This window comes from Ipomoea nil, unplaced genomic scaffold, assembly GCF_001879475.1.
Source record: "Ipomoea nil cultivar Tokyo-kokei standard unplaced genomic scaffold, Asagao_1.1 scaffold3056, whole genome shotgun sequence".
In the NCBI taxonomy this organism is placed as follows: domain Eukaryota; kingdom Viridiplantae; phylum Streptophyta; class Magnoliopsida; order Solanales; family Convolvulaceae; genus Ipomoea; species Ipomoea nil.
The window spans coordinates 3068842-3078867 of NW_017619484.1; the positions used below are offsets into that span (position 1 = coordinate 3068842).

General features: G+C 35.0%; 1 protein-coding gene across 7 annotated transcripts; it reads right to left on the minus strand.

Moving 5' to 3' along the window:
* Positions 1-2729: 2729 nt before the first annotated feature.
* On the minus strand, positions 2730-9439 carry LOC109164126 (protein S-acyltransferase 24-like). 7 transcript variants are annotated; one of them, XM_019312907.1, is made up of 15 exons: positions 8954-9439; positions 8306-8364; positions 7945-8085; positions 7770-7836; positions 7535-7647; positions 7120-7199; positions 6881-7044; positions 6537-6675; positions 6332-6431; positions 5304-5361; positions 4900-4977; positions 4674-4772; positions 4440-4518; positions 4000-4148; positions 2730-3365 (listed from the first exon to the last, which is right to left on the minus strand). In XM_019312907.1, the coding sequence occupies exons 3-15, from the start codon at positions 7953-7955 to the stop codon at positions 2934-2936; spliced, it is 1569 nt and encodes a 522-aa protein (XP_019168452.1). In that variant the 5' UTR covers positions 7956-8085; positions 8306-8364; positions 8954-9439; the 3' UTR covers positions 2730-2933. The 7 variants fall into 7 exon arrangements, with proteins under 7 accessions (XP_019168452.1, XP_019168449.1, XP_019168447.1 ...); XM_019312904.1 differs by lacking the exon at positions 7770-7836 and having other exon boundaries at positions 7945-8119; XM_019312902.1 differs by lacking the exon at positions 7770-7836 and having other exon boundaries at positions 7945-8119; positions 8210-8364.
* Between the last annotated feature and the right edge of the window lie 587 nt (positions 9440-10026).

Below are 10026 nucleotides of genomic sequence, written 5' to 3' on the forward strand. Positions count from 1 at the left end.
TGCTCTTACTAAAAATAGAAAATATCATGAGAAGGACTAAAAGTGTCTAAAAACGATAGCATGGGATGTAAAATGACAAAAACGATAGTCTGAGACTAAATTTGGAATTGCCACCAAAGACAAGGGACCTCCGGTGGAATTAACTCTTAATTAAATTCACTATATTGTCCATTGTCATCATTTTACACTACCTTGTAATTAAATATCAAAGTTATAATACAAAATATGTTATATATTTATTTACCAAATACTTTTTAATACCATGGAAAAAATAAAAAACAGTTTGAAGTCAGTCATATTAACTTCTTCGAGAGGATTTGTTGACAAAGAGGATATTCAAATAATCCAAGAAATTGAAGCGGAAAACTACCCCGTCGTAATATTTCTGGATTACATTACAGTTGTTAACTTTAAATGTAAATCATTTTTTTTCATTAAGGTGATTTAAAATGTATTAATTTTTAATACCTTATCTAATTTTATTCCTTAAATAAACTATGAATTTCTCTACCACAAGAACTCATTCAACAATAATGGTTGAACCAAAAGTAACTCGAGCATAACACCTAAAGGACCGATATACTTTTATGCTGATAATAATATGTAAATGGTAATTAAACCAGTATCTTACGTAGCTACATTTAATACGCATTATTAAAAATGCCAATGTCAGGCAATAAAACATCGTGACACACTTGACGTATCAAAATGATGCCGAGACTACAACAATTCCGCAATCAATCTTGCAAATCTAGAAAATGAAGAAATTTCAAAAATAGCCATCGTTGCAGCATTCATTGATCTTGCATGTAAAATACTTATTGTGCATCCTTTAAATATATTTGAACTAATATAAATTTACAATTCATTTCATGTTTTAGACTCGACCTGTTTGGATTAAAGGCAAAATCAGTATCAACCTTGACAACAAAAATACTTAGTATTCGAATTTCCTGCAGAGTCATTGTTGTTGCTATTAAGTAAACAAGTTATGGAACTAGAACAGGAAATACTACTCATGAACCTTCTACAAATATAATAAATATTACTCCATTTGTCCCATTTTATCTGTCCTACTTACTATTCATTGGGTCAAACTAACTCTTTCTTCTTTGTTTATTTTCTTTAGTATTTTTTACTTATTTTTAAATTTGATTTTTTGTGTTTAATATTACTTTTATTGTAGTTTCTAAATATATAAATTTTGTATATATTTAAAATTAGATTAAAAATAACTTCAGTCAAGCCTCGTTTACCGAACTAAGACACATAAAATGGGACGGAGGTAGTACTATTTTGTTCAATACTTTCACATGAGAATTTACGACACACATCTCGCAACACATGAAACATGTAGGGGAAAATTAGTACTGTCAAATATCAACAGGCGCTTGCAAGATAAAGATTTCATAGTACTACTAAGATCCAGTCATATATACAAGGAAAATCTAAAACTTCCTACACCATAATCTCATTGCATGGCGATGTCTTTTATGCTACCACCAGTAACCCAATTGCACATGACACATTACCACCACCAACAACAACAACAACAACACCAACAACAACAACAACAACGACAACGACAACGACAACGACAACGACAACAACAACAACAACAACAACAATAATAATAATAATAATCCACTCAGACTTGAACTTACAACTTTCCAAATGAAAGTCCAACCCGGATACCATTAAACCACATAGTCTTGGTTTTAGACTAAGTATTTAGACTAGCATTATTACAATTTACAAAGATGCAAGCATTTAGTTGAGTGACAATTATAATCTATCTCTCGCTCCTATATTATCTTGCATTCATATGCTTTGAATTACTAATTTAAATAAACAAATTCAACATTCAATTATTTATGCATGAACATCTCCAATATAATCTTGCATTGATATATTTGAAGTACTTATTTAAAAATAATCATTGGGCATTATCCCAATGGAAAACTAGTAAAAATCATAATGTTGAGAATATTGACGTAAAAGAAAAATTGTAGAGTTAATGAACAATTTGGTCTCTCAATTATTAGCGAACTATCAATGTAACCCCTCAATTGCTTATTCATCGATTTGGTCTTCAAAAACAATTATTTTTAGTCGATTTAGTACCTCAGACCGTCTTCCATCGATGGCCGGAGGGACTAAATCGACTAAAAATAATTGTTTTCGGGAACCAAAGCGATGGCCGGAGGACTAAATCGACTAAAAATATTTGTTTTCGGGGACCAAATCGATGAATAAGTGATTGAGGGACTGCATTGACAGTTCGCTAATAATTAAGAGACCAAATCGTTCATTAACTCAAAATTGTAATAAGAATTTTATGATATATTATAATATTTTTTTCTAAGAATATTGTAAATAATAAAAATTGAAGTCATTGTAAAATGCAGTTCTTAAGACTTCATTTTACCAAGTTCAACAGCAAGGAGATTAGTCAGCATTTACACGTTTCGATCCAACAAGATGTTATTCGTAACAAGTTCTTTTTTTGCCTAGTTCATTGGCCAAATTTTAGTATGCGAATTTTTTGAATTGACAAAAAAACACATACGTATTGAATTGGCAAGAAAACACATGGGTAAAAATCATTCTATTAGATCAATCATTCGATCAGACTATTTTCATTTTTTCTCTGTGAAAAGTTAATAAAAATTTATGAATGTGTTTACACTCTTACAAAGTTTACAAAAATTTAAACGACTTTACAAAAATTAAAAGTTGTAATGATTGAATACACCCCGTGAGTAAAGTTTAACTAACCAGCATAATCAGTATAGCCATGACAATTTCACAAGTTGAGGACAAGTACTATCTTGTAAATAATTGAATTACATCTACACTTATGAACTTACAAAACAATGGCATGCACGAAAGAATACAACATCAATCGGCAAGGATTGATATAAAATTATTAATCATGAAACTAGAGCAGTGCGAAAGATGCTTCGCCCTAGGCCAATACCAAATCCTAACGGTAAATAGCCAGTTTTGAGCTTGCTACTAAGATGGCGACTGCAGTTAGAAGAGAGAACATGATTTTGAAGACTAGTGCTCTTATTCACATCCAAAACTACATGCCCATTCCCATTGCCCTGGTGAGAATGTAGTCTTGCTGCACTTGTTTGAAGGGTTGAACTCTGAGCAATATGCCTCGTCTCATCTCCTTCGGGAGAAGCTGATTCTTCTTCAGTATACACAATGTCTTCACTATAGCCATTTATCAAGAAATCTGAACAATTTTGCTTAACCCCATGATCATATGGATTTCTGAATTGACCAGCTTCATCGTTAAGGTAACTATAGCGCGTTGTATTTGCTACTTCATTTGTTGTAATGTTTTGTGAGATCTGTAACATGGATAAGGTAAACTAAAATGCCAGCCCTCCATGATAATGACTTTAGCAGAATTGAAACAAGCAAGCCCCTTTGGGTTTACGTTGAAGAGAGTGAGAGAGGAAAACTCCTTAAATAACTATGGGATGTGCGAATTTGTTTTCAATGTTCTCAAAAGTTCCAACTTGTCAACGGAAAAGAAATGGAGATTGCTTTCTAGGTTTTCTCCTAATAATGGATTGATTTCAAATATAAGAAGCAACAAAACTCCCCGGCTCTACAACTTGTCTTATTTAAAAGGATAAAAGAATAATTTTTCAAAACCTGGAAGTTTTTTTTTTTTTTTGATAACTACAATCTAACCTAATGCCAACATCTTGATTGGGATAGGACTCGAACCTGTGACTTTCCGTTTGGAATGGTGACAGTGATGCCATCAGACCACAAGATAATTGGCCAAAAACTGGAAGTTGACCTCGAGAAAGAGGAAAAATGCAAATATGGTGGGGGATAGTATCCTAGGGCATGTTGCATGAAACAGTAAAGCTGAGGAAATGATGGTCCCTTCCCCCCACCTTTGTTTCAGATATTTTGATGCTAAACTTATTAAGGAGTAATAGAAATTGCATAAAATATTCAGAAACAAACCTGAGAAGCCTGTATGATTGTTAATACTGCTACACCAGAGAAAATGAAGAAGTCTGCAACAAAAAATGCTATAGCACCAATATGCTGAGTGCCAGCATAGTTCAACCAGAGAAAAGTAGAAGACGGGGCCATAGGATCCGTCAAAATTCCTGTGATGTTTAGAGGTATTTTAATAATCACAACAGATGTCAAAGAAACTTGCTGCTAGGAGCCAAAAATCTCAGATTTCTTTATAGAGAAGGCGGGAGTTAGAACCCCCTCTCGTATTGAAAAACCAATCTGACCAGTACTTTGCCCCTTAATTGGGCCGTCCAGGTGCAAACAGAGATTATTCTGAGTATGGTACGGGCTTAAAGGTACCTCCTACAATTAGGGTCTGCTCAGGACACCTTGTGGTTTGACCAAAAAAAAAAAATAAAAAAAAAATAAAGAACTCTTACTTGTGAGAGCAACTCCACCAGTTACAAGCATAGCCGATACTTCAAGAACAAGAAACAGGAAAAATTCCCATTTGTTTTTCTGAGTGAGACAGAGTTCATATCGATAGGTCAGGCCACGATTAAGATATAAACTAGCATACGCATATATTACAGCTCAAAGAACTGTGCAGACAATAAATGGAAGAATAAATATAGGACAACAAAAGAATGATGGTAGAAAATTAGACTAAGCACCTTGCCAATGCAATTAGATACCCAAGGACAATGGTGATCAAACTGTTCCACACAATGACCACAGGTTGAACAATGCTTTGCACGAAGAGGACGGACAATCTGAAGGAAAAACAAATAAACATTAGTACAACTGGAAGAACATAATTTAGAAAATAAGGCTTTATCAAATTAAAAAGTAGAGGTTAAAAATATAATAAATAATAAATAAACTAAAAGAATACAGCACCTTGCATGTGGAGCATAGTTGAGACCAGTTCCCAGCAAGCAATGCAGGATGATCAATATCAATCTTTAACAAGGGTTCCTATCATAAGATAACACACTCAACCTAATAAGAAAGTTGTTACATAAACATCACCCCATAAGATTTTTACAAGCATTACTCAATGATGATACTATGCTCTGAGAAAAATGAGGCCAAATATGAAATAAGCTTAGAATATCAAAACTTTCTTTCTTTGGACTTAGTGATAGCTAAACTGAAGTGAGCAAAAGTATATTACATATTTGACAATCGCACACTTGTACAAATTTCTCATTACGCTCTTCTTTTAAATATTAATCCTCTAACTTTTTCAATTTGTGGCAATAGTGGTGTATTTAAGGGAAAAGCAAGAGAAGATAACATACATCATCCTTTATATCTTGTGAATCATGTGCGCTCATTCTAATGTAACCTGGATCTTTGCTGCAAATATAAGGGGCAGCAAGGATTCAGAAATCAACAATAAACCAAGCATGTTAAATTGGATTGCATGCAATAGCCATCAGAAATACACAGAACAGTGGCACTTTATGTAGCTTATAATAGTGGAGAGAGCCACAACAGCAAGACTGAAGACAAGCATGATAGATAGTAGGAATATTTTCCACTTTTGGTCCTCAAGTTTCATTTTTGTCACTTTTGGTGCATAACTATCATAGCTTTTGCCACTTTTGGTCCCTCCGACCACTAATCCACTGACAACTCACTAGAAATCGTCAAAAAAATTAAAAATCCCACTTAATTATTCCCAAATGCCAGTATTTTGATGAACTCCGGCAAGTTTTCATCAGATTAGTCATATGTCATGGATATAGAAGTCGTGGAACTAAAAGTGGAAAAAAAATCCAGATAGTAATATAGTATAGTTTGCAGTTCACACGCTTTTGGCTGTATGTGTTAATTTTTTTATGAGACGTTCCAGAGGAGCAAACTTTGACAAAGTGAAAAAAATTCTAGATAGTAATATATTATAATTTGCAGTTCACATGCTTTTGGCTGTGTGTACCTCTTTTATGAGACATTCTAGAGGAGCAAACTTTCACAAAGGGTAACAAACATGATGGTTTTAGTACCCATTGTATGCAATCAGTGTTGGCAATAAGTCTATTTTACCAACACAAAGTTCTACTATCTATTGCTAATTTGAAACAGAAGAAAGTTAAATATTGAACTATAATAGTGCATTTTTAATATGCTATGTTGAAAAAGAAGAAAGTTAATTGTTAAATTCTTTTGGCATATTTGCAACACAAAATAATTGACACTGTTTCAGCAAGTGAGAAAAGCACATGAACTATTGGTGAAGATAATCCTTTTATCCAACTTTGAGACATTATAAACTGCTACAACTATTGATGTTTGTTGTTGACAAATTAGAATGAGCTATACATACCTGCTACATTTGTAAAACATAACTAGTCCAGAAATTGCAAAGAAAACACCCAGCCAAGCAAAAAGAGCACTAGCAGCTGTTAACTTTGGCAGATTAGGAGCTGAATCAAAAAGTATAACAGCGTATAGTAAGTATTGTGGCCAAGTTTCAAGTCAAGAACCATACACAAACAAAAAATAAAAGAAATGTGATGAGCAAAAATTACCCATAATGACTGAGTGGACGTAAGTTACAAGTAGCAGAAAGACTGTACACCAAAGTATCGGAGCAAGGCCTAATTTCATAAGTTTTCCTAGCCAGCTGTCCCCATCACAACGTTTTTCAAACAACTGTCTAGCATTTTCCTACAGAATGGTATACTTTAGTGGATTAAATACATCATAAATATGTATCTTCTACTTGAAAAGTTTGCACTAATAAAGTTAATAATACAAACTAGGAGGGAAATTTGAGGAGAAAGGGACTTGGAGTTGAAAGCAAACTGTGCACAAATATAAATAGGAATACCGTGAAATAAGAATTCAGATTACAAGATTAATGAATACCTACAAGGAAAAAGGTAACTTGTCGATGATTTTTATCAGAAGCAAGCTGTGCAGGCGTAAGACCAGTGTGATCTGTCACCATCAGGTCTTCCTTGTTGCCAGCCTGTACTAACACCGTGCATGCTTCTAGGTGACCCCTGATAGCAGCCCAATGAAGTGGAGTACACCCTAAAGTAGAAACTAGAGTTAAGAAGCATTTCTGCAGTCTGCACAAAGCCCAGAAAGCTTAGTACTTGTAATTACCCTCTTTATCCTGTCGTCCCCGATATGCATCCAGAAATAGCAAGAGGCGTAAACAATCAGCAAAACCTTTGTATGCAGCCCTAGAAATTCCCACCATTGAAAAGAATATATAAAAACATAAAAAGGAGAAACACATGCACAGTTATGCCATGCAATGAATGAACAGTTGAGGATTCAATCATTTAATAAACTGTGTAATGATAAAGAAACTATTGAACCTCATAACCATTACTTCCCATCACTAGAAATAATTGTAATCAATGACCTTTCCCCTTTCTTATGTGTCTAGAATAGAATTCTTGTAAATATTCTTAAAGGTCATTGTCTTTAGCAGGCTAAAAATGAGAATGGACAAATCAGTGGTTAGAAAAATCTCACCTAATAATAAAAAGTAAATAGAATGCTTGAAAAATACCAGTGTAAAGGACTTCTCCCATCGTTGTCAGGAACATCAGGATAAGCATTCCACTTTCTTACAATATAATAAATAAAAGCTGTCTGACCATATTGTGCAGCAACATGTATTGCCTGCAAGGAGTAGCATAATCCTTTCATTTTCAAAAAGACAAATAGATAGCAAACCGCAACCCTGCAAAAGCATGTCATCTTTGAAAAACACACAGCCAGATGCGAATGGAATGATGAATTACAAAAAATTCAGAGTTCAATAACCACTGCTTGTGTTTGTAACCTAAAAGGGTGCTCTGTATGATGGTTCTGTAAACACACAAGTACTTTGAATAAAACCTTTGAAATAATTAGTTGTAAAAGTCACTGTATTGACATATTCAACATAATAAATAAATTATTTGTTGAGAAACAAACCTGATATCCATATGTATCAGCCGTATTTACCCGAGCACCCTCTTGGAGTAAAAGTTCTGCAACCTGGATTGCACCTCGAACTGCACTCCAATGTAATGCTGTTTGTCCTGTATGATCCGCAGCATTGACATCTCCTCCATGCTGCCAATATGTCACCAACAAACTACCAGTCATGCTATAATGTGTAAAAGAAAGCAACAATTCAAAAGTCAAAATACTGGATTAGAAAAAGAGTTAGTAATACTCAAGTGTTTCCATATCATACTAAGCAAAAACAAAACCCTGGCTACCCCTTGGAAGCAAGTGACCCTCGTTCAGAATTTCGATTGGAGACACATACATATCAAGTATGCATGTTTACCTGTCTTCACATAAACGCACGCAAGCTAATAGTGTCTACCTCCAACAGGTTCCTTAGACCTGATCCATGAGACGTAAGGCACTTTCTCAAACAGAACAAGCAACTACAATTTTAACAGCGACAATGTAAGATTTTCTCGTACATAATATATAATATATATTATACAAGCTGACTAGCCTATTAAGTTGTTTGGTTGGCCTGAACCTAATATAAAGGCTGTATTGATGAGATACAGGATATATACAATATATAGCATTTACGGTACTCATACTACTCAGAATAACACCAATACACCATCTAAGTTCTTAGTGCACAAAATGACTAATGTTACTCTTAGGTATATCGTCCAAGAGGCAACATAAGAGACATCAACTATTGCCGGAGATCAACATCGCTACAGCTTCTGCTATTAAGAGGTTAGGTTTCTAGTAATTAAGAATTTATTAAATCAATGTTATACTATATTTATATCTATCACGACATAAATGATTCAAATTTTGGAAAATCAGATATGCATTCTTTCTAATTGAATAAATTAACGCCTTGATAGTCATCATAAATTTTGGACGCAATCGAAACACGATCAGGTCAAAGAGAATTACAGCAGGAAATGACAATATATTCCGATATGGGGGAAGTGATGCACACCTCAATTATGTATTGCGCAGCGGCAGAGCGGTTGTTAAGAGCGGCCCACTGGAGGGCGTAGTAGCCGAGGCCATCGGACTCAGATACTGAGCATCCCTCGCTCTCGACTAATCTCTGTAGCTTCTCCACGTCACCGTACGCCGCCGCCGTGTAAACATCGTTCTTCGCGCTCTCATCCTCCGCCGCCTCGGCTGAAGCGGCTCCATCATTCGCTGCCGCCGCCGCCGCCGCATTTTCCTGATCTCTGGATTCCACCTCCTCCACGATCTCGATCTCCGACGCCATCACGTAAATAATAAAAGTTAATAGTATTCAGCTTCGAAATTACGTATACAAGCAATTCCGTACACGCGCAGATGCGACGCCTAGAGGTTTTGGTCGGAAGGAGGAGGTGAGGGGACGAGTTAGGAAGGGGCTTGACTCGGTTACGGGGGGCTATACAGAGAGATGCCCAGAAGCCAACTCGCCTCCATTCTTCATATCTCATGCTGTCTTATTCCCTCTGTTTCTTATTTTCTTTATTTGCATTCACCTCCCACCCTATTTCACTAATTTCAATTTTCGACCTGGACGTTGCAAAGTCGTTTATCCCGTGACAATTTGGTTTGAGTATGCCCCAATTTTACTACTTACTATAAATAGGTCTATATTGGCTAGATCTTGCAATTTTGTTTTCCTATCGTGCTTAGGTGAAGTATTATTAGGTTTAGACCGTAAACAGGCTGAGATTTCAAATAAGAATGTGAACACTAATTTGTATTGAGTTGATAAACATAATAAGTTAACAAGTTTCCGATTAAACGAGTTGATATGATACGAATTGACACGATATAAATTCGTTAATATGAATTCTTTCATTAAGGCTGTGTTTGAAAACCAGGAAAATGATTTGATTTCTAAAAATCATTTTTCAAATTTTCCGTGTTTGGCAAGGAAAGAAAAATGAGAGTTAACGGAAATTGATTTCCGGTCAAAGGGAAAACAAAGTCACTTTTCCATAATATGACTTTTTTGTTTTTGTTTTTTTTTTTTTTTTGTAGGGAATGTCATTTTCCAGGCTCCCTATTTCCTCT

Excerpts from the sequence above, each read along its gene's own strand:
- LOC109164126 (XM_019312901.1), bottom strand. The coding sequence starts at position 9,238 with ATGGCGTCGGAGATCGAGATCGTGGAGGAGGTGGAATCCAGAGATCAG. Across the intron at positions 7,200-7,534 it reads GGGAGAAGTCCTTTACACTG|GGCTGCATACAAAGGTTTTG; the intron begins GTATTTTTCAAG and ends GGGAATTTCTAG. Across the intron at positions 4,773-4,899 it reads AACTATGCTCCACATGCAAG|ATTGTCCGTCCTCTTCGTGC; the intron begins GTGCTGTATTCT and ends TTTTTCCTTCAG.